The sequence below is a fragment of the Artemia sp. Qi Xiang Cuo genome, chromosome 9, assembly GCF_049724085.1.
Source record: "Artemia sp. Qi Xiang Cuo chromosome 9, ASM4972408v1, whole genome shotgun sequence".
Taxonomy (NCBI): domain Eukaryota; kingdom Metazoa; phylum Arthropoda; class Branchiopoda; order Anostraca; family Artemiidae; genus Artemia; species Artemia sp. Qi Xiang Cuo.
This window is the reverse complement of record NC_142802.1, coordinates 5,630,460-5,655,864: the sequence shown is the minus strand read 5'-3', so window position 1 is coordinate 5,655,864 and position 25,405 is coordinate 5,630,460. Positions and strand designations below refer to the sequence as shown.

Below are 25,405 nucleotides of genomic sequence, written 5' to 3'. Positions count from 1 at the left end.
TACTCCCGATGTGAACAAGGAGGTAATTAGTTATTATCTGTTAACTTCATACATTTGGTAAATTGGTAATTTCGTTCAGTTTTTTAGACTGAAACGTATGGAATAAAACGAATGACTGGAAGACTGTCACAAAATGGAAGCTCAGGAAGATTCCAATTCTCCTTTTTGCTTGTTCTTTAAAAGATTCTGAAGTGCCTTTAGGCATGTTTGATTGGTATGTATGATGTATGTGTATATATTATATTGTATTATATCATATATATATATATATATATATATATATATATATATATATATATATATATATATATATATATATATATATATATATATATATACATATATATATATATATATATATATATATATATATATATATATATATATATATATATATATATATATATATATATATATATATATATATATATATATATATATATATATATATATATATATATATATATATATATATATATATATATATATATATATAGGAAATGGATTATCAGGTAATGAATGATCTATTGTCTTGAAAAACCACATCATCGATAAATGAATGGAGAAAATGAAGGATAACGAAGAAATATCCTTGAATTAGATGGGAACAGTTCATAAGAAAGGATCTAAAAGAAGAAGGAAATTGATACGAGGAAGTAAATACTGCAGATTTGAATGAAGGATTTATTGACCTCAGGTGACTTGTGTTGCGATAAGTTTTATTGACAGTTTATCCGCAGAGTTGGTCCCGGTGGCACTCCGCAGACTACCTTCCTAGCCACTGAAGTCTACGAGGATATATAGGGGGAGTGATTTTTCATTTCACGCTATTTTCAGAAATGTAAAGTAATCCCACCACAGTTGGAACATGATAGTATATCTCCTACAAATACCTAGCACTTTTTGAATAATTTAGTTACTTAGGAACAAAAATTTGGCTTAGTATAAAACAGTGACAATAATTTGACTTTATAATCTGTATAAAAGAACGAGTTCTTTTCGACGAATATTTATGTTTTAAATTTAGCTACAACCAAAAGGTTCCACTGCCAAAATCCAGGTTCTATTTGCAATTAAACCAGTTACGTAATTATTCCTATCTGTTGCAAACCTTATAATTTTTTTTTCTTTTCTTTTTTTTTTAGCTTAATATATAGCTGCGAAATTTTAAGACCCACCAGTGTTGTTTAGTATCTTTACGAGGGAACACAAGAAGCATGATCACTGATATCGCTATGGTTGGGGGAAGGAAAAACCTGAACCATTTTGTTAAGGAAAATAAAGATGTTTTATGGCCAGCTTGGTGTACAAAGATGATGTAAGTACCTTTCCTGTTTACAGAACATCCTTAAATACCAGCGGTACCATCATAGGCAGCGCAATAGCGCTGCTTATGTAAAGAGTGATGCGAGCACAATGTATTATTTCTTATTTTTCTTTCGTTTTTTTTTACCAGGTCACTTTGTATAGAAGAAGTTGTCATAGAAACTTCAAAAAGGGGTCATTCGATTCAATATTGAAAGGGCTAGTGCCCTTTTTAACTGTCGAAAGTAATTGGAAGGCAGTCCCCCCAGCCCATCATTTACCCCAACACATCCAATCATAATTTTGAGATAGGCATTTCGTTCAGCTTATTCGGATTGTCTGGAATTTTTTCTTTGCGGATGACAACCTCCCCCAACCCCAAGGCCCTCAGGGCAAGGGTTGTAAGTTATGCCCTGGGGACAAATAAGGTTTCTATAGAAAGGGTGTTGGTATAAACTTCGGCTGGGGCTCATTGGACTGAAAATAAGTAGTTTTAGTTCCCATTTTAGGAGGTCCAAGTGATCAGAGGGCAACTACACCCCGCCCCCTCTTATGGCCTATTTTCTTCAAAGGCATCCGATAGAAATTTTAAGATAGCAATTTTGTTCAAAAACAGCCCAAAGATCACATAACAAGACCTTTGGGATTGATACAACCGCCCACAGTCTTTGCACAATGTGTTCTAAATTATACCCCAAGGGATATATAAGCTTTTTTATGGAAGGGGTGGTTGTGAGAACTTTAGAGGAGGCTCGTCTGATTGAAAATTAAAAGTTCTAGTGCCTTTTTTAAGAGTCAAAAGTGATGGAGGGCAGCTAGCCCCTCCCCAACAAGCCTATCATTCCCCAAAATGCATCCAATCAAAATTTTAGGACAACTATTTTGTTCATAATTGTCGAAAGGTCCAGTAGTTATGTCTTTTGGGATGTCAACCTCCCCATGTCCTCATGTTAAGGGCTGTAAGTTAGGCAATTCGTTCATCGTTTACATACAGTATGAATTATTGCGAAAGGTAAGCATGTTTGAACTTTATTTTCCAAAAATACAAAGGGAATTCAGCGGAACCTTTCAGAGAATGTTGAGGGGAGTGTTGAATTAAATAAAAACACGTTGTCTGTAAACGGGTTGTCAGAAGGGTGCAACTCATGAATGACTGGTTATGGATAGATAAATAGTTAAGTGTATTTTAATCCCAAACGTACGGCCATGAACACAAAAAAGTACAAAATGTATAAATTCAGATCAGCTATCATCATAAAACACTTAAATGAAATATTTACATAATACTAGCACTTAACCCTTGAAAATACGCTCATATATAGTCTACCAGGAAAAAAAGAAGAAAAAAAAGCACAAGTAAAATAAACTTACATCAGCCATCATTAAATATAAAATAAATATATAAAAACATTCAGGAAACTTTCAGGAAAAGATAAGGGAGATGATCAAAAAGGGAATATTTGCATGCTACCACTGCTACAATAACTACCACTGCTGATATTGCAACCAATACTACTACCACCACACTACTCCATTTACAGTATTGAGGAAAAATCTGAACTAAATTAAGACGCTATGTGCATGCACATTGTCAAAAGAGCAGACTGATATTAAAAGAATTCATAATTAATACAACCAATCAAATGAATTATGCCGATTGATTTTGATAGGTCTTCTCCCTATAGATATTATCTCGAAGATGATGCGCGTGTAGTCTTCACAGCAGAAGGGTTAATAGATCCCAAAGATACCAATGATGCATAGTTGAGTATTATTTGCATGGGTGTCGATAGGGGGGGGGGGGGCAGGGGAGCAGACCCCCTGGAAATTTGGGACTAGAAAGTAGTTATTAGGAAACCAAAGGAAAGGCAGCAGAATAGGGAAAAACCAATGAAAAAATGTGTGTTGCCCCATTGTTTACTGCCTGTCAATAAATTTTGAACCTTAATAAGGAAAACATAAGTTCTAATCCTTTACTGAGTGACCCCTTTCTAGTTTTCCACAAACATTTTTCTTTATGATTTGGTTGGAACAAAAAAAAACAAAAAAACAAATTCTTCATAGTAACGAATGGTAAGTAAATAACGATCCTTGTCGATAACGAAAGTATAAGAGCCTAACTATTGATAACATTCAATTAAAGAATCAGCTTTTTATGGTGATGCTAAATATGTATTTGTTTATTTAGTGCAGTTATTAGTACACAAGAAAGTTGGTATACTTACAGAAAAGACAAGGAAAACAACTTTAATAAGGGACAGTTTCAGTAAAAATATGCCATCAACTATTGCTTGCATTGCAAGAGTACCCATGAGCTGATATATAAGCCAGTATAATCAGAAATGTTTCCCCTGAACGGAATGCTGGGAATTTCTTTATTTCCCCCCTGAACGGATGCGTTTTTGTGTTTTAATATAATTTTTTCCAGGAGTGATGGTATTTATCTAGTTGTCACTTTGAAAAAAGTTTAATTTTTTACAGTTATGAAGAATAAAGGTGTCAAATATACTGACTTTTGGTATTCAAAATCTAATTCAAAATATTAAGTTAAAAATATTTATTTGATTTTATTAATCTTAGTTTTAATGTTTTACTTTGAACAAGCTACTTTGATAATGCATTACTGTTTATAAAAACTGAGTCTAAGGGTATTAAATATTTTGGGGTTTAATAACCAAGTTAAAAACTGACAATTTTATTAAAAAAATATCCGCTCAACATTTGCTCAACAGAACTGAATGCTGGGAGTTTATATCTTAGTTTTTGTAAGTAGGCTATCGTTTTGTACATTTTTTGTAATTACTTACTTTTTTCATTTTTATATACTTTTAATTTAGAAAAATGTTTGTCTCTAAGCTTCATTAAATAAAGAAAAAAAACGAGTTTTTTCAACTGAAAGTAAGGAGCAACATAAAAACTTAAAACGAACAGAAACTATTACTTATATGAGGGGGGGGGGGGTTGCCCCCCTCCTCAACACCTCTCTCTTCACAATACAGTTTTTCGGCACTTAAAAAAAATTTACTTATTTTTCTAATTAAACGACCATTGTGTTTAAGGAGTCGTTTTAAAAGAATTGGAAAACCTTTAAACTTTAGCGTATAGAGCGAGGTTTTGAGGAGGGGACAACCCCCCTCATATACGAAATAATTTCTGTTCGTTTCAAGTTTTAATGTTGTTCCTAACTTTCATTTGAAAGAAATTGTGTGTTTTTTTTTAATTTCTGATCGTTTTTTTAACTAACGCCAGGATACCTGGCTCCATCTCCACGTTAAAATCCCCCTGCCTATAGAAATATCCTCTGGATAATTCAGTCTTGGCGAAAATTTACCCCGGGCAATTACCCGTAACATCTCCACGCGTAAAATTGAATCGATGAAGAGAAAGTAAGACATATAAAAATATTTCGTATAGGACTTCTAGCCAATTCACCCAGTGTATAATTTCCCCTGAAAAGTTCACGCTCTGCAAACTTCCCTCTCAATGGAAAATTCTCCAAGCAAAAAGTTCGTTCTCCCCTCCCCACCCGAAAAATGTATGCATACTTCATATTTTGGGAAAAAGTGGCGTCGGAGGGGGCCCAGTTGTCGTCCAATTTATTTTGTCGCTTAAAAAGGGCACTGGAACTATTCATTTCCGTTAGAATCAGGCCTCTCTTGACGTTCTAGGCCCACTGGGTCGATATGATCACCCCTGGAAAAAAAAATATAAAAACACTCATCCGTGATTTTTCTTCTTGCGAAATTACAAAATTCCACATTTGTGCAGACATGGGCTTGTGCGCATAAATCTCTACAGTAGGGTTCTTTGATACGCTGAATCTGATGCTATAATTTTCATTAAAAATGACTTCATGGAGGTCTTTTACTCCTTTTTTGAAAATCAGACAAATTTGCTCAGGCTCGTAGCTTTTAACGGGTAATTAAATTTAAAAAAAACAAGTTTTTAAACTGAAAGTAAGGAGCGACATTAAAACTTAAAACGAACAGAAATTATTCCGTATATGAAAGGGGCTGTCCCCTCCTCAACGCCTCGCTCTTTACGCTAAAGTTTTTTATTGTTTTAAAAAATAAAGTTGTGAGACAGAGTCAAACTTTAGCGTAAAGAGCGAGGCGTTGAGGAGGGGACAGCCCCTTTCATATACGGAATAATTTCTGTTCGTTTTAAGTTTTAATGTCGCTCCTTACTTTCAGTTTAAAAAACTTGTTTTTTTTTATTTAATTTCTGATCGTTTTTTAGTTAATGCAGCTTTTATTTGCGAAAAAAATTTACTTTTCTTTTGCTAAATGGATGTCTTTACAAATTAACTTACGTAACTAACTTCTATATTCGTATATTTTTCTTTGGCAAAAAATACAAAGTTGCAGATTTTTGCAGATATGAGCTTGAAACCTATGTAATAGGGTTTTCTAATACGCTGAATCTGAAGGTGTGATTTTCATTAAAATTCTTTCACTTGTAGGGGATGTTTCCCCCTCTTTAAAAAATCGAGTAAATTTTCTCAGGCTCGTAGCCTTTGATGAGTAATACTAAACTTAACAAAATTTATATATTGAGAAGCAACATTATAAAAACATTCTTTTGATACATTCATTAACATTAAAATTCCGTTTTTAAAAGTTTCAATTACTATTGAGCCGTATCGCTTGTTTTTTTATTGTTTTTTTTTTATTAAGTTGATGTTATTACGTATATGAGGGGGTTCTCCCCTTAGTCAATACCAAGCTCTTTAAGTTAAAAGTAAAAAAAAATTGATTCACAAACCCCTGAATCACAAAGGCCGTTTAATTAGAATAGATAGCTCTTTTGAAAGCACTAAAAAAAACTGTAGCGTAAAGAGCGAGGTATTGCCTTGGGGGAGAACCCCGTCACATACGTTATAATTTCTGTTCGTTTTAAGTTCTAATATTCCTTCTTACATTTCAGTTGAAAAAACTTGTTTTTTTTTAATTTAATTTCTGATCGTTTTTTACATTATTCTTGGAAATCCGGCGCCCCCTTCATAGAAATGTCCCTTACCCCAAAGAAACATCCTCCACGGAAATATTCTCCAGAGTAACCCCCTCCTCTAGCCCCCCCCTCCAGAAGAAATCCTTCCTGAAAATGGTTGTATACTTCCCAATAACCAATAAATAATGCTGGCAAGTCCGGCGCCCCCTTCATGGCAATTTCCCTTCCCCCATGAAAACTTCCTTCATGAACAGATCCTCCAACATAACCACCGACCCACCCTTCCCTCCCACTGCGAGAAAAAAAAACCTCCTGAAAACTTCTGTATACTTCCCAATAACCAATACTATATGTTAACATTGGGTAAAGTTCATAACTTTTAGCCCTCCCTCTGGGAACTTCGGGGATTAAGTCATCCTAAAAGACATATTTATCATATTTTCGACCATGCTGAACAAAATGGCTATCTCAAAATTTTGATCGGGTGACTTTGGGAAAAAAATAAGCGTGGGTGGGGGTCTAGTTGCCCTCCATTTTTTTGTGTAAATTAAAAAGGGAACAGGAAATTTTAATTTCCGTTCAAAAGAACCCTCCCATAATTTTATAGGACCACTGGGTTTATACTATCACCCCTGGGAAAAAAAAAAACAAAAAAACAAATAAAAACACATCCGTGATATTTATTCTGGCAAAAAATGTAAAATTACAAATTTTTTTATATAGGAGCTTGATACCTAGAAAGTAGGGTTCTCTGATACTCTTAATCTTATGGTGTGATTTTATTTAAGGTTCTATAACTTTTTGGGGTCTTTCCCCCTTTTTTTGAAATTCGGCCAAATTTTCTCAGGCGCGTAACTTTTGATGGGTAGCACTAAACTTGATGAAAGTTATATATTTGAAATCAGCATTCAAATTTGATTCTTTTTGATATATCTATTGGTATCAAAATTCAGTTTTCTAGAGTTTCGGTTACTATTGAGCTGGGTCGTTCCTTGCTTACAGTTCGTTACCACGAACTGTTTGATAGTGAACTTGGAAACTAGGGATTCGAAAGTATAGCGGGTCTGCATGCAAACTGTATTAGCTACAATTATACCTGCATTTTATTAAGTATGAAATTTTTTCTAACTTCATACTGTCCAAACACTTTACCCCCACTCCCCTAATTTGCAAATATATAGCCCAAATTATACGAGTCTAATGTATTCTGTCAGTAGAGAGGCCTCATGAGCTCCCACGAGGACAATACCCCTTCGAATCCCGATCCGGACACTTTTTTTAAAACTCCCACGCCCACACCATATATGGGCATAGAGTCATTAGGGGGAACACGTGGTTAATGGGGTCAATGACCTCTTTTCCAAGGTCGATTTATTTGATGTTTCTATGTGTAATAGCTCCGGGACGAAGGTTGCACATGCGCATTGAATTCTAACGGGAACAATGTTATTGATCTAGGACTCGAGGGGGAAGTGAATTACCGAGAACTTGATTGCGTAATCAAAGTGTGTCAACAACAACAACATCGACCTTGACATTCACTGAGAGCGTGCACTTACACCACCGGTACAAACCACGTGGTTTATGGTCCATATATGGGCATAGAATACTGACGTGGCTCCAAATATGAGCATGGACTCATTAGGGGGAACACGTGGTTAATAGGGTCAATGACCTAAATTTCACAACAACAACATCGACCTTGACATTCGCTGAGAGCGTGCACTTACAACAACAAAAACCCGGAATTTGGAACACCTGTGCTGTCGACCTCAATTCACATATCGTGAATCAATAATTCCCCTTAGAAACAACAAATTAATTTCCCTTTCTTGACAGATCAATCAATCAATGACACCATCTATCAGACTTTAAAAATTTCCTCCTAGAAACATTTCTCCAGGAATAGATCCAAGTCATTAATGTCTTTGTCTCGGAAACAACTCTTTTGGTCGAACTCCAAAATATATTAATAACCCAAGGCCATGGAAACAATTAGGCAAGAAAACATCTTAGTGATGAATTGTTTTGGCGCGCGAGAAGGTTTCCTATTAATTTGAAATGCGTTAGTGCAGAGATGCCAATAACAAAGGAAAACGTTGAATTTATGTTTAAGGATAATTTGGGCGAAACTGTTTTAGACAGGTTATGGAACTATTTCGGTGAAACAGTTAGAGACATTTTAAAAGAACATTTTAGAAGAGAATTTGAGTGTGGTCGTTATAATACACAAGCTTCATTTGAACAGTGTTGTGAGGTCCTCTAACCCAACCCCAAAGGGTTCCGATCCTCCTACCCCAACCCCGAAGGAAGCCCCCGGTCCTCAAAGCCCCCCCCCCAAGCTCCCTAAGGGACACCGGCGCCCCCAAAGGCCCACCCAGACCCCCAACTGTCCCCCCGGACCCTCAAAGGCCCTCCCTGTGCCCCAAAGGTCCTCCTCCGGTCCCCAAAGGCCCATCGAGCTCCCAAAGGACCAATGGGGTCGCAAAGGCCCTCTACCGGTCCCCAAATGTCCCCCAGGCATCCAAAGGCCCTCCCTGTGCCCCAAGGGCCCTCCTTGTGCCTCAAAGGCCCTCCACTGGTCCTCAAAGCCCCCAAGCTCCCCAAAGGGCCACCGGCGCCCCCAAAGGCCCACCCAGACCCCCAAAGGCCATCCCCCGGCCCCAAATGTCCCCCAGTCCCCCAACTGTCCCCCCGGACCCCCAAAGGCCCTCCCTGTGCCCCAAAGGCCCTCCCCCGGCCCCCAAAGGTCTCCCGGGCTCCCAAAGGACCAACGGGGTCCCAAAGACCCTCCACTGGTCCCCAAAAGTCCCCCAGGCCCCCACAGGCCCTCCATGTGCCCCAAAGGCCCACCCTGTGCCCCAAAGGTCCTCCTCCGGTCCCCAAAGCCCCATCGAGCTCCCAAAGGACCAACGGGGTCCCAAATGCCCTTCACCGGTCCCCAAATGTGCCCCCAGTCCCCCAAAGGCCCTCCCTGTGCCCCAAAGGTCCACCTCCGATCCCCAAAGGCCCATCGAGCTCCCAAAGGACCAACGGGGTCCCAAAGGCCCTCCACCGGTCCCCAAAGGGTCATCGAGCTCCCAAAGGACCAACGGGGTCCCAAAGACCCTCCACCGGTCCCCAACAGTCCCCCCGGCACCCCAAGGCCCTCCACCGGCCCCCAACTGCCCCCCAAGCTCCCAAAGGATCACCGGCGCCCCCAAAAGCCCACCCAGACCCCCAAAGGCCATCCCCCGGCCCCACAAATGAATTATTTACTGACCTTCTGTTGTTGTTATTTTAATATTTCTTCTTTTGTTTTCTAAAATCATCGCATATAATGACTCAAACTGTTTCTCCCAAAGAGACACATACACAGAGACAACCACACAGAGACACACACAGAGATATACACACACAGACACACACACACACACACAAGCACACACACAAACACACAGACACACAAACACAAAGAGACACACACACACAGACACACACACACAGAGACACACACACAGAGACACACACAGGTTATGGTTTACCTTGTCACAGTTACATTTTCTTGATTTTTCAAAGTTCATTTTGAATTTCTTTCGTTGAAATGCAAGAGTTGGAATATTTCAGTAGTGTTTGGTTGTGGTTTACCTTGTCACAGATACATTTTCTTGATTTGTCAAAGTTCATTGTGAATTTCTTTCGTTGAAATGCAAGAGTTGGAACATTTCAGGAGTGTTTGGTTGTGGTTTAACTTGTCACAGTTACATTTTCTTGATTTTTCAAATTTCATTTTGAATTTCTTTTATTTAAATGCATGAGTTTGAATATTTCAGTAGCGTTCGGTTGTGGTTTAACTTGTCACAGTTACATTTTCTTGATTTTTCAAAGTTCATTTTGAATTTCTATTGTTGAAATGCAAGAGTTGAAATATTTCAGTAGTGTTTGGTTGTGGTTTACCTTGTCAAAGTTACATTTTCTTGATTTTTCAAAGTTCATTTTGAATTTCTTTCGTTGAAAAGCAAGAGTTGGAATATTTCAGAAGTGTTTGGTTGTGGTTTACCTTGTCACAGTTAAATTTCTTGATTTTTCAAAGTTCATTTGAATTTCTTACGTTGAAATGCAAGAGTTGGAATATTTCAGTAGTGTTTGGTCATGGTTTACCTTGTCAAAGTTACATTGTCTTGATTTTTCAAAGTCCATTTTGAATTTCTCTCATTGAAAAGCAAGATTTGGAAAATTTCAGTAGTGGTTGGTTATGTTTTAACTTGTAAATGTATAATGTTCTTGATTTTTCAAAGTTCATTTGAATTTCTTTAGTTTAAGTTAAAGAGTTGGACTATTTCAATAGTGTTTGGTTCTGGTTTATCTTGTCACAGTTACATTTTACTGATTTTTCAAAGTTCATTTTGAATTTCTTTCATTGAAATGCAAGAGTTTGAATATTTCAGTAGTGTTTGGTTGTGGTTTACATTGTCACAGTTACATTTTCTTGATTTTTCAATGTACATATCGAATTTCTTTAGTTGTAATGAAAGAGTTGGAATATTTCAGTGGTGTTTGGTTATGGTTTACCTTGTCACAGTTACATTTTCTTGATTATTCAAAGTTCATTTTGAATTTCCTTTGTTGAAATGCATGAGTTGGAATATTTCAGTAGCGTTTGGTTGTGGTTTAACTTGTCACAGTTAAATTTTCTTGATTTTTCAAAGTTCATTTTGAATTTCTTTTGTTGAAATGCAAGAGTTTAAATATTTCAGTAGTGTTTGGTTGTGTTTTAACTTGGCACAGTTAAATTTACTTGATAATTCAAAGTTCATTTTGTTTTTTTTTCGTTGAATTTCAAGAGTTTTAATAGTTCAGTAGTCTTTTGATATGTTTGACCTGGCAAATGGTAATTTGAAAGGATAGTACCTTGTACATTCGAACTCATTTCTTTGAAAATCTAGTGTTTGTCTATTTAATTGGGGTTTTTTCGTGTTTTTACGTGTCACAGTTACATTTTAACGATTTTTAAAAGATCATTTTGAATTTCTTTCGTTAAAATGCAATAGTTGGAATATTTCAGTAGTGTTTGGTTGTGGTTTACCTAATCACAGTTACATTTTCGTGTTTTTTCAAAGTTCATTTTGAATTTCAATAATTGAAATGCAAGAGTTGGAATATTTCGGTAGTGTTTGGTTATGGTTTACCTTGTCACAGTTACATTTCCTTGATTTTTCAAATCTCATTTAGAATTTATTTCGTTGAAATGAAAGAGTTGGAATGTTTCAGCAGTGTGTTCTTATTGATGACCTGGTCTAAGTTACTTTTTCCTGATTTATCATAGTTCATTTAGAATTTCTTCCCTTGAAATCAAAAAGTTTGACTAGTTCATTGGTGGATTTTTGTAGTTTAGATTATTACAGTTACATTTTCTTGATTTTTTCAATTCTAATTTTGATTTTATTTCATTTAGATTAAAGAGTTGGAATATTTCAGTAGTGTTTAGTTATGGTTTACCTTGTCAAAGTTAAATTCTCCTTATTTTTCAAATTTCATTTTGAATTTATTTCGTTGAAGTGCAAGAGTTGGAATATTTCAGTAGTGTATTCTCTTCGTTTACATTTTCAAAGGGACATTTTCTTGATTTTTCAAAGTTCATTTTGAAGGTTTTTCCTTGAAATTAAAGATTTATAATATATTATTTGTGTATGGTTTTGGTTTAAAATGAAACAGTTACAGTTTATGGTTTTTTCAAAATTCATTTGAATTTCATTTTTTGAAATGCAAGAGTTGGAATATTTCAGTAGTGTTTGGTTATGGTTTACCTTGTCACAGTTACATTTTCTTGATTTTTCAAAGTTTATTTTGAATTTCTTTCGTTGAAATGCAAGAGATGGAATATTTCAGTAGTGTATGGTCGTGGTTTACCTTGTCACAGTTACATTTTCTTGATTTTTCAAAGTTAATTTTGAATTTATTTCATTTAAATGCAAGAGTTGGAATATTTAAGTAGAGTTTGGTTGTGGTTTAACTTGTCACAGTTACATTTTCTTTATTTTTCAAAGTTCATTTTGAATTTCTTTCGCTGAAATGCATGAGTTGGAATATTTCAGTAGTGTTTGGTTGTGGTTTACCATGTCACAGTTACATTTTCTTGATTTTTCAAAGTTCATTTTGAATTTCTTTCGTTGAAATGCAAGAGTTGGAATATTTCAGTAGTGTTTGGTTGTGGTTTACCTTGTCACAATTACATTTTCTCGATTTTTCAAAGTTCATTTTTGAATTTCTTTCGTTGAAAAGCAATAGTTTTAATATTTCAGTAGTGTTTGCTTGTGGTTTACCTTGTAATAGTTACATTTCTTGATTTTTCAAAGTTCATTTGAATATCTTTCGTTGAAATTTAAGAGTTGGAATATTTCAGCAGTGTTTGTTTGTGGTTTACCTTGTCACAGTTACATTTTCCTTATTTTTCAAGTTCAATTTGAATTTCTTTCGTTGAAATGCATGAGTTGGAATATTTCAGTAGTGTTTGGTTGTGGTTTACCTTGTCACAGTTACATTTTCTTGATTTTTCAAAGTCCATTTTGAATTTCTTTCGTTGAAATGCAAGAGTTGGTATAATTTTGTTGCGTTGGGTTGTGGTTCTCCTTGTCACAGTTAAATGTTCTTGATTTTTCAAAGTTCATTTGGATTTTCATTCATTGAAATGCAAGAGTTGGAATATTTCTGTAGTGTTTGGTTAGTATTTTATGTCTATGGTTTATATTGTATAATTTAAAATTAATTGAGTATAAAATGTTATAAATGATTTTATTTCATTGAAATGCAAGAGTTGGAATATTTCAGTAGTGTTTGCTTGTGGTTTACCTTGTCACAGTTACATTTTCTTGTTTTTTCAAAGTTCATTTGAATTTCTTTCATTTTAAATGCAAGAGTTGGAATATTTCAGAAGTGTTTGGTTGTGGTTTACCTTGTCACAGTTAAATTTTCTTGATTTTTCAAAGTTCATTTTGAATTTCTTTCGTTGAAATGCAATAGTTGGAATATTTCAATAGTGTTTGGTCGTGGTTTACCTTGTCACAGTTACATTTTCTTGATTTTTCAAAGTTCATTTTGAATTTCTTTCTTTGAAATGCAAGAGTTGGACTATTTCAGTAGTGTTTGGTTGTGGTTTACCTTGTCACAGTTACATTTTCATGATTTTTCAAAGCCCATTTTGAAGTTCTTTCGTTGAAATGCAAGAGTTGGAATATTTCAGTAGTGTTTGCTTATGGTTTACCGTGTCACAGTTACATTTTCATGATTTTTCAAAGTTCATTTTGAATTTATTTCGTTGAAATGCAAGAGTTGTAATATTTCAGTAGTATTTGGTTATGGTTTACATTGTCACAGTTACATTTTCTTGATTTTTCAAAGTTCATTTAGAATTTATTTCGTTGAAATGCAAGAGTTGGACTATTTCAGTTGTGTTTGGTTATGGTTTACCTTATCAAAGTTACATTTTCTTGATTTTTAAATGCTCATTTTGAATTTCTTTCGTTGAAAAGCAAGAGTTGGAATATTTCAGTAGTGTTTGGTTATGGTTTACATTTTCACAGTTGCATTTTCTTGATTTTTCAAAGTTAATTTGAATTTCTTTCGTTGAAATGCAAGAGTTGGAATATTTCAGTAGTGTTTGGTTATGGTTCACCTTCTCACAGTTACATTTTCTTGATTTTTCAAATTTAATTTCGAATTTCTTTCGTTGTAATGCAAGAGTTGGAATATTTCAGTGGTGTTTGGTTATGGTTTACCTTATCACAGTGACATTTTCTTGATTTTCAAATTCATTTTGAATTTCTTTCGTTTAAATGTAAGATTTGGAATATTTCACTAGTGTTTGGTTATGGTTTAGCTTGCCACATTTACACGCATTTATACACATATTTACACACACACACACAGACACGCAAACACATACAAACACACACATACACACACACACACACACACACGCACACATAAACACACAAAAAAATACACACACACAAAAACACACACAAATACATACACACAAAAATACACACACACACACACACACACACACATACACACACACACGTTAGGTTACGTTAGGTTAGGTTAGCCACTGTACGCTTCACTTAGGTTAGCTTAGGTTAGGTGAGAGACAGGCAAAAAGTTAGGTGTATGATTAGGTTAGGTTAGATTAAGTTAGGTTAGGTTAAGTTAGGTTAGGATAGGTTAGCCTACGTATACGCACATATAGGTTAGGTTAGGTTGGATTAAGTTAGGTTAGTTTAAGTTAGGTTAGGTTAGATTAAGTTAGGTTAGGTTAAGTTAGGATAGGTTAGATTAAGTTAGGTTAGGCTAAGTTAGGTTAGGCTAGGTTAGCCTACGTACGCGCGCGTACGTAGGCTAACATATTTTTTTGGGGGAGGGGGCAGCTGAACTGAATCACAACACGCCGTCCGTATGCAGGATGTCAAAAGGGCGTAACAAAATATCATAGGAACAGTTTGGTGTTTGAAGTCGAAACTAACAGGGCTTTTTGTGGGGGATGTTGAACTAACAAAAGAAAATACTTGCATCCTATTGCTACTGCTGCTACCCATACTGTTATTACTGCTAGTATTATTACTAATTCTACTACTACAACTTCCACGAAAGGTAAGGCTAATACTATTAATTCTACTACTACTACTACTGCTGCTGCCAATAAAACTAAGGATATTAAGACGAAATATTTGGGAAATATTGAAATTTTATGGAGCTGAATAGAAACCCACTATACCAACACAGGCTGCTAAGAGGACTTATCAGAAATGCTTCAGGAATGATCCATGGTATTAAGTCTAAACTTTCAGCGTGTTTCGAAGGTAATGTTGAAGAAACAAAAGGGGCTATGCACATACTGCTAAGAATGGTACTACAACTATTGCTACTATGCAAGCTAAGAGTAGATAATTTCGGAGACCACACTGCATTTCCATGACGACAAATAAAAGTTCAAATAGATATAAAATACTTTTAATAGACAGTGATGATAGAAATTCACAAAAATACCAGATATTTCGGTCACATATACAGTGACCGTCATCAGTAGTAAAACTAAAATAAAACAATTTAAAACAAAAGTTTATATACTAAATCAAATAACACTACATATTGTTTGAATCTCTAATTCTTTTCAAAGCAAAGGCGGAAGCTATTCTCTTTGACCTTCTTGGATTCGGTTCATTAGCGTTCAATGATATAACATTTGGACAAAGGTCAACTACATTGGGTGAATTGAACTTTACTCTTTCAGATTTCAATAAATTATCATAGATAGAGTTCAGCCCTATCCTGTACCCGGGCTAAGTGTATCCTAATGTACCCGGGCTAAGTGAAAAACTTAAAAGAATTTTACAAAGCAATGGTCTAAGGGTAGCTTTAAAGAGTAATAATACTTTGGGTAGTTTTCTAAATTCTGGGAAGGATCTAACTTCAATGGGGCAACAAAGTGGGGTTTATCAGATCCCATGTACTTGTGGAAGCTCATATGTGGGACGTACTAACCAGAGTTTGGAAATGAGATTATTACAACACAAAGATTCTATTTCTTCGGCTTTAAAGCAAGTTTCTAAGTCTGAAGATTTCACTTCAGCCCTTTCAGAACATATTTTTAATTTTCCAGACCATTTTATTTTGTTCGAGAATGTCTCTTTGATTTCTAGGGATCGGGGTTTAAAGAAAAATTTTCGTGAAATTCTTGAAATAAAGAAAATCTTATTCAAGAATATTGCTTTGAATCGAGATACAGGTGAATATGGGCTGAGCTCTATCTATGATAATTTATTAAAATCTGAGAGAGTAAAGTTCAATTCACCCAATGTAGTTGACCTTTGTCCAAATGTTATATCATTGAACGCTAATGAGCCGAATCCAAGAAGGTCAAAGAGAATAACTTCAGCCTTTGCTTTGAAAAGAATAAGAGATTTAAACAATATGTAGTGTTATTTGATTTAGTATATAAACTTATGTTTTAAATTGTTTTATTTTAGTTTTACTACTGATGACGGTCACTGTATATGTGACCGAAATATCTAGTATTTTTGTGAATTTCTATCATCACTGTCTATTAAAAGGATTTTATCCCTATTTGAACTTTTATTTATCGTCATGGAAAGGCAGTGTGGTGTCCGAAATTATCTACGTCATATTTATGGGGATGATTTGACCAAAATTGTGGGTAAATATATAAACACTCAGAAAAAACATGCAAATGTTATCAACCAACAGGATTTTCTTCTACGATGTAAGAAGATGAGAATTGTACCACCTTTACTAAAATTCAATTTACATTTGGTCACTTTCAATTAAAAAAATATTGAACGAAGATTCCATGTCGAGAATTTAAATCACGTGATGAAGTATAAAATTCGAAAAAGATCTTAATTAGTGAAGTAAAAGTTCCATGGAAAAGCGCATATCAAAAAAGGTTTGGTTGACTTCGGTCTTATTCAACAAATAGGAAACATTCACTTCAATCATGACTTCTGCATTTCCAGGGACCTATTTCAAAAAAAGTATTTAAAACTATCAACAAATAATGCGGTAAAACCTTCGTCAATTCTTGGACCAGGTGTGGTTAATTTTTCATCAAGAACTTTAGCGATGCAAGACCAATCAGTGCTTAAAATGCGTCCAAAATTTTGTTTTAAACCAGATGAAGTCCCCGTGGAAGACATTATCTCTTCAATAGAAACATCTTTGCTTAAAAATGCAAATATAATAAAAGATGTTAGCTTAGTAAGAGCTTCTACCGTAAAAACCCTGTTCTAATTTTGTATTGAAACCGAATTTTCCTAGTACGACCATCAAAGACATAAAAATTCTTAAAAACTTGAAAAAGGATAGTTCAATTACCATTACAAAAGCAGATAAGAGTAACACTTTAGTTGTGATGAATACTGAGGACTACGAATCAAAATTAAGAAGTTTACTAGAGGATGAAAAGACATACAAGAAGCTATCGTATAATCCAACAGACTCTTTTACAAATAAGTTTAAGAAAGAACTGAAGTGCTTAAAGGATGAAGGAAAAATTACACCTCAACTCTATTACAAATGCCTGCCACGCAGTTTCTTGTGCCCTAAATTATATGGACTTCCCAAGATTCATGAGCCTAACCTACCATTACGACCAGTTGTGTAAAATACAAGGTCGCCAACAAATGTTTTGAGCAAATGGTTAGTGTCAATCTGTAAACCACTTTTGTCTACACAAATTTCGTTTATTAAGAATTTTTCGAATTTGGTTGAAAAACTGAAAAAAGTAGAAATTTCTTCGAATTCTTTGCTTTCAAGCTTCGACATTGTATCAATGTACACAAATATTGATGTAGAAGCAGCCGAAACTCTTCTAGAAGGACAGCTGTTAAGAAATTTGGAGTTGATTAGTGGCAAAACAGATTTTGAAGTTTCTGTAATTATGTATTTAGTAAGGTTGTGCAATAAGTTCTCTTATTTTTTTCAATTTAGAGTGGAGTATTTAGAACAAATAAATGGTTTACCTATGGGGGCCCCTTTATCCCATTTATTATCTAATATTTTTGTGGAGAATATTGAAACAATTGCGTTAGATTCATATTTTTTAAAACATATTTTCTGGGGCTGGTATATGGATGACATTATTTCAGTATGGGATTATGGGGAGGAGGAATTAAAGGGATTTTTGGAACATCTTAATTGTTTGGGAGGGGATTTAAAGTTTACTGTTGAATTGGAAGAGAATGGGAAACTTCCTTTTCTTGATGTTCTTCTTTTGAAAAATCAAAATAGTCTGGATTTTAAAATTTACAGAAAACCGACAAATAACAATAGATTTTTGTCTTACAGTTCCGGTCACGCTCGCCAAGTAAAAATTGGTTTGATCATTTCTTTAACTGATTGGATCTTTAGTATTTGCTCTCCAAAATTTGTTGAGGAGGAATTGTCTTTTCTAAAGAAAATACTAATAAGCAATATGTATCCAGAATGGTTAATTAACCAGATTTTTTCAAAAAGAAGAAATATGTTTCTAAAGATTTCTAAGGAAGTCTTGGAGACAACTTGGGAGAAGGAGGTTTTCTGATCCTTACCATAGGTACCCGGGCTAAGTGAAAAACTTAAGAGAATTTCACAGAGTAATGGTCTAAGGGTAGCTTTAAAGAGTAATAATACTTTGGGTAGTTTTCTAAATTCTGGGAAGGATCTAACTTCAATGGGGCAACAAAGTGGGGTTTATCAGATCCCATGTACTTGTGGAAGCTCATATGTGGGACGTACTAACCAGAGTTTGGAAATGAGATTATTACAACACAAAGATTCTATTTCTTCGGCTTTAAAGCAAGTTTCTAAGTCTGAAGATTTCACTTCAGCCCTTTCTGAACATATTTTTAATTTTCCAGACCATTTTATTTTGTTCGAGAATGTCTCTTTGATTTCTAGGGATCGGGGTTTAAAGAAAAATTTTCGTGAAATTCTTGAAATAAAGAAAATCTTATTCCAGAATATTGCTTTGAATCGAGATACAGGTGAATATGGGCTGGACTCTATCTATGATAATTTATTAAAATCTGAGAGAGTAAAGTTCAATTCACCCAATGTAGGTGACCTTTGTCCAAATGTTATATCATTGAACGCTAATGAACCGAATCCAAGAAGGTCAAAGAGAATAGCTTCCGCCTTTGCTTTGAAAAGAATTAGAGATTCAAACAATATGTAGTGTTATTTGATTTAGTATATAAAATTTTGTTTTAAATTGTTTTATTTTAGTTTTACTACTGATGACGGTCACTGTATATGTGACCGAAATATCTGGTATTTTTGTGAATTTCTATCATCACTGTCTATTAAAAGGATTTTATCCCTATTTGAACTTTTATTTAAAGCTAAGAGTATTATGGTCAAGCTTTTAAGAAATATTTAGGCGGATGTTGAACTAGACCAAAATGTTCTAGTGCCATTTTAAGAGTCAAAATAGATTAGAGGGCAAGCAGCCCTCCTCCCAAGCCCATTCATTTAAAAAAACATATCCAACTCCCCATATCACTATCTATAAATAAATGAAACCCAATACGAACATAAATTACAACAAATAACCGAGTCAAATTCAAAACGAGCAAAAATTAAATGAGCAGCACTGATTGCCCTCACGCCTTCTCAAAACCAGAACATTAATTTTACTTTATTGAAAAAAAGAAAAAATTGCCGTGGAATTTCAATTTAACATACATATACTGATATTTATTGCTTAAAGTTTCAATTTTTTTATAATTAAAGTAAAAAAAAGTTGAAACATTAAAAATGTAGTTTTTTTCAGTAAAGTGCAAATTATGTTTTTGTCTTGATAAGTTATGGAGGTTGTCAGCACTACTCATGTTAGTTTTTTCTAGATTTGGGTTTCACTCGGTTATTTATTATCATTTCTGTTCGTTTTGGGTTTCATTTATTTATTGCTGGGGATTTGTGGTAGTTTTACGCTTGGAAGACTATTTTACTTTATTTCTGCTCACTTTTTGTTTAATGGAGCTTTTTACTTTTCTTTGAAAACTTCTCTTGTGGATAAAGTCTTTTTTAATTAATATCATGAAACATCGGGTTTTCAAAGGCACCCAGAAAAGCCAGGTTATTCCCGTACAACATTATAATCACACTCGTCGATAGAACCAAAATTACACAAGGCCACATCGCCAATTTTTCATGCTGTTCATAATTTCTCGAGTTGAACATTGTTCAACTATCAGGTATCAACTCTTTGATTAATTAAAAAAAAAAAAACAAGTTTTTTAAACTGAAAGTAAGGAGCAACATTAAAACTTAAAACGAACAGAGATTATTCCGTATATAAAAGGGACTGTCCCCTCCTCAACGCCTCGCTCTTTACGCTAATGTTTTTTATTGTTTTAAAAAATAAAGTTGTGAGACAGAGTCGAACTTTAGCGTAAAGAGCGAGGCGTTGAGGAGGGGACAGCCCCTTTCATATACGGAATAATTTCTGTTCGTTTTAAGTTTTAACGTCGCTCCTTACTTTCAGTTCAACAAACTTGTTTTTTTTAATTTAATTTCTGAACGTTTTTTAGTTAATGCAGCTTTTATTTTGGCTCACTGTCCTTGAATAATTAAACAAAATTTGAATAAAAATTTTACTCTTCTTTTGCTAAATAGCTGTCTCTAAATTTGGTTCTGACGTAATTTACAAATTAACTTACGTAACGAACTTCTATATTCGTATATTTTTCTTCTGGCAAAAAATACGTTGCAGATATAGTTGTAGATTTTTGCAGATATGAGCTTGAAACCTATGTAATAGGGTTTTCTGATACACTGAATCTGACGGTGTGATTTTCATTAAAATTCTTTCACTTGTAGGGGATGTTTCCTCCCTCTCTAAAAAATCAGGTAAGTTTTCTCAGGCTCGTAGCCTTTGATGAGCAATACTAAACTTAATAAAATTTATATATTTAGAATCAGCATTATAAGCCCATTCTTTTGATACATTTATTGACATCAAAATTCCATTTTTAAAAGTTTCTATTACTATTGAGCCGTATCGCTTGTTTTTTTTTGTTTTTTTTCGTATATGTTGTAATGTATATGAGGGGGTTCTCCCCTTAGTCAATACCACCCTTACTTTCACCTCCCCTTACTTTCAGTTGAAAAACTTGTTTTTTTATATTTAATTTCTGATATTTTTTTTAATAATGATGGGAAATCCGGCGCTACCTTCATAGAAATGTTCCTTCCCCCATGAAAAATTCCTTCATGAAAAGATCCTCCCATATAACCCCCGACCCACCCCCATCCCCCACTACCAGAAGAAAAACCCTGAAAACATCTGTATACTTCCCAATAACCAATACTATATGTTAACATTGGGTAAAGTTCATAAATTTCAGACCTCCCCCTGGGGGCTTCGAGGGATTAAGTCATCCTAAAAGACATAGTTATAATGTTTTCGACCATGCTGAACGAAATGACTATATCACAATTTTGATCAGGTGACTTTGGGAAAAAAATAAGCGTGGGAGGGGGCCTAGTTGCCCTCCATTTTTTTTGGTCACTTAAAAAGGGCACTAGAACTTTTAACTTCCGTTCCAATAAGCCCTCCCACAATATTCTAGGACCACTGGGTCGATACGATCACCCCTGGGGAAAAAAAAAGAAATAAACACGCATCCGTGATCTTTCTTCTGGCAAAAAATGGAAAATTCCACATTTTTGTAGATAGGAGCTTGAAACCTCTACAGTACGGTTCTCTGTTATGTGGAATATGATAGTGTGATTTTCACTGCCGTTTTATAGCTTTTAAGGGGTGTTTTCCCCTTTTCTCGAGAATCAGGCAAATTTTATCAGGTACAAAACTTTTGATAGGTATGATTAAACTCGATGAAACTTATATATTTGAAATTAACATAAGATTATGATTCTTTTGATGTATCTATTGGTATCAAAATCTCGTTTTTTAGAGTTTCGGTTACCATTGAGCCGGGTCGCTCCTTACTTACAGTTCGTTACCACGAACTGTTTGACTATTCAGAGTCAAGAGCTAAGGCATAATTTTTATGAAACTAGTTATTTTTATTAATTTTTATTGAAACTAGAAATGATGGAGGCTTAAAACCGTAGTTTTTTTTTCTATATATTACAAGAATCTGTTGTATCAGTAGAAAACAATTTCGGTAAAAGCTTTTCAAACTAATTTCTGGCAATTTAAATAAGGAAAATTCCAGGTCATTCATAGGACTTAGCTTTATAATCGGTAGATATGACGATGGTGAGGCTCGAGCATTAGAGAAATTGTAGGACGATAGGGGGAGAGGGGAAATATAGGGGGGCAGATAGGGAGAATATAGGGGGACAGTGTAATAGAAAGGAGAAGCTCCGATTCAATGCTATTTTAGGTAAAGGATTTGTTTGGAACTCAAGTACATGGGTGTTGTACTTCAATTGTTTTCCAACAAAGGTTATAATGTTTCTATAGAACGTCTTTTCAAACTTTAAAAGTACGTCTTTCCAAGCTGCATTTGGAAAAATATTTTATTAGCGAAACAACACCTAAAGGTACCCCTGCTGTTGCTTTATTGCATTGTGATATACCAGAGAGGCAACCCCATTTGGCCTAACTATGTTTGTTTTTGTGCTATTTCATGGTGACCATTTTCAAAGCGGACGTTAGCAACTTATATTTTTTTTATTGGTTGTGCTTCTGTTTTTTCCTTTTCTCTAGATGTTTTTTATAATTTAATTTTATTTGTTTTTTTCCTCCCAATTCTAAAGGTTTTCGGACGTGAAGCCGAAATATTCGGGCTTTAAATATTATTAGTGGAAAAACAGCACATTTATTATTTTTCACTGTTTTATTTGATGAATTAAGGAGGTGTGAAGTGGAGGCCATGGATAAAATTGCCGAGGATCTGGAAGATGCAGCTAGACGGAGTAAAAGTAAAATATTGTACTGGCATGTTAAAAAATTGAGAGGGAGGAGTCAATCCGGACTTGGCCCAGTTAAAGATAGGAGTGGGGCCGCAATTACCGATAAGGAAAAAACTAAAGAGAGATAGGCCGAACATTTTGAGAATTTGCTTAACCAAGATAGAGTTGCAGGAAAAGATATAGAGAAAAATGATAAAGTTTGTGATACCTTGGATGTGAAGGAAGATTTGTTTTGTGAGGAGAAATTAGCAACAATACTAAAAGGATTAAAAAATAATAATACTCCAGGTGCTGATAGGGTGGTAAATGAGTTTGTTAAATATGGTGGCTCTGAGGTTACAAATAAGTTACTGAAGATTATGAATATGATTTTTGAAAAAGGGGAAGTACCTAGCGATTTTAGGAAAACCTTAATTAAGCCACTTTATAAGAAAGGTGATAAAAGTGAGTGTGGTAATTATCGAGGTATTAGTCTGGTCTCTGTAGGTAGTAAATTATTTAGCAATATGATACTTTTTAGACTGAGAGATGCCATAGACAAGGTTTTACGAGAAGAACAGTGCGGTTTTAGAAAAGGTAGAGGATGTGTTGACCAAATTTTCACTCCTAGGCTAATAATTGAGAAGTGCCTGAGTTTTCGAAGACATTTTGCCCTCAGTTTGATGGATTATAGGGAACTGTTCAAGTCTATAGATAGAAGAGTTATATTAAAGGCTTTATTCTTGTATGGTTTACCGGGAAAAGAAATCAAAGTGATTAGAGCTGTGTACAAGAATAACACTGCTGGGGTTAAGGTAGGAAATGAATTTAGCAGCTGGTTTTGTATTAAATCAGGAGTTAAGCAGGGTTGTATTCTATCCCCCTTTATATGATTTATTTTGATGGACTTTGTTTTAAGGAGCACAGGAAAGGCAATGGAAGACCACGGAATCAAATGGGGAGGAAAAAGTCTCCTGGACTTGGATTATGCTGATGATTTAAGCATCATAGATGAAAGTGTGAGCAAAATGAATGAGGTTTTAGAGGTTTTGCAAGTTCAGGATGCTAGAATTGGTTTGAAAATTAATGTTAGGAAGACTAAGTCACTAAGGCTAGGAATAAGTTAAGATGAAAAGGTGACGTTGGGTAATGAAAAGATTGATCAGGTGGGCAGCTTCACATACCTTGGTAGTATTTTTAGTAAAGATGGTGGGAGCAGTGAAGATTTTAAAATTAGAATAGCCAAGGCTCAGGGTGGTTATTCACAGTTAAAAAAGTCTGGAAGTATAGGAAGATAAGTCTGCAAACCAAGATTAGAATATTAGAAGCTACAGTGATGACAGTGGTCAAATATGACTCTGAAGAATGGACGCTCCGAAATGTGGATGAAGATTTGCTAGATGTTTTCCAGAGAAATTGCTTAAGGATTGTTCTGGGTGCCCGGCTGACTGACCGTATTTCAAACAATAGGCTATACGAAAAATTTGGTTCAATACCGCTCTCTAGGGCTATAATGAAAGATAGGTTGAGGTGGCTAGGGCACGTTGTGCGGATGAAGGATGAACGATTGCCGAAGATTGTTCTTTTCGGCCAACCGTCTAGGGCTAAATGGAAAGCAGGTCGTCCTCGTCTGGGGTGGGAGGACGTAATAAAGAAATATATAAAGGAAATGGGAACTTCGTGGGCGGGTGTAAAAAGGGAGGCTTTAAATAGATTGGGGTGGAGGAGAAGCATGCTTAGCTGTGTTGGCCTCAGGCGGCTTGGTGCTACGGTGAGTTGTTAGTAGTAGTAGTAGTAGTTTTATTTGAAACAAATTCCCATTTTTTTATATTTTCACTCTGTCTTTTTTATAAATGGAAAATTAGTATGATCCAGGAGATTAATTTCTGAGAAAGAAATGCATATAGGAGAATTCCAAGAAGGGGAGCACTTGGAGATCAAGGCCCAAGGAATAAACTAGAATTGTTGGCTAATCCTCACTGGGACATGAATATTGCTGGTGGTGTCGACTTCGTAAGGGAATGCACGCATAGATTACCAAAAACCTAGACTAAAAGATTCATTTTCTAGAACAAAATCGAAAAGCAAGTCCGTTGATTTGTAATTAAAATCAAGTAGTTGTGGGCATCCAGCCATGGCCAATCGTAGAAAAGTGAAGAGAGACAGTCCGGATGAGAGGCAAATCTGGCATAAGCCCTTTTTAGAACTGTATAAAAATGATGTAATTTCACTTGTTGATAGATAAGTCTATTATCCATCCGTCCATACATCATTCCTAGGGCAGAACTAAGATAGATAGTCTTAGAACTGATGGATGAAAGTTTGGATTGATTTTGGGTTGACACGTGACGCACAATGTCCATTTTACTCGTATGCAAAATGGGGGGCTGAATTTGCATGGACTCAAAGGCGACCAAATGACCTAATCCTAATAGGCTTGGCCACTAGTAGTCTAAAGGTGGAATACCGTGTCATAGGATTGCACTAGAAGGGATAAAGTCCAGTATCATTTTTTGATTAATGAACTGGAGTCCAAATCCTGTTTTTAATTGGCATTATTTACGGAAATTATTAATATCTGAGATACTTATTTTTTTATATTGTAAAAGTTTGAATTGAAAAAAAAATACAAATGAAACTTGATCCTAAAATGACCATATATTAAATGAATAATCGATATTTACTTAAAGTACACAGAATGTACCTCACACAGGAGTAGGACTGTCATTTGAGTTTCGTTGAAAGCAACCTT

The 25,405-nt window shown here is 35.0% G+C and overlaps 1 protein-coding gene across 1 annotated transcript in view; it reads left to right on the top strand.

Moving 5' to 3' along the window:
- The first annotated feature begins 1,163 nt into the window (after nucleotides 1-1,163).
- LOC148948263 (3-hydroxyanthranilate 3,4-dioxygenase-like) overlaps nucleotides 1,164-25,405 on the top strand; it is a 43,867-nt gene continuing 19,625 nt past the window's right edge. Inside the window, exon 1 of the mRNA XM_089093847.1 lies at nucleotides 1,164-1,318. Coding sequence (XP_088949973.1) covers nucleotides 1,218-1,318 — 101 coding nt within the window. The 5' untranslated portion in view covers nucleotides 1,164-1,217. The remainder of the gene's footprint in view (nucleotides 1,319-25,405) is intronic.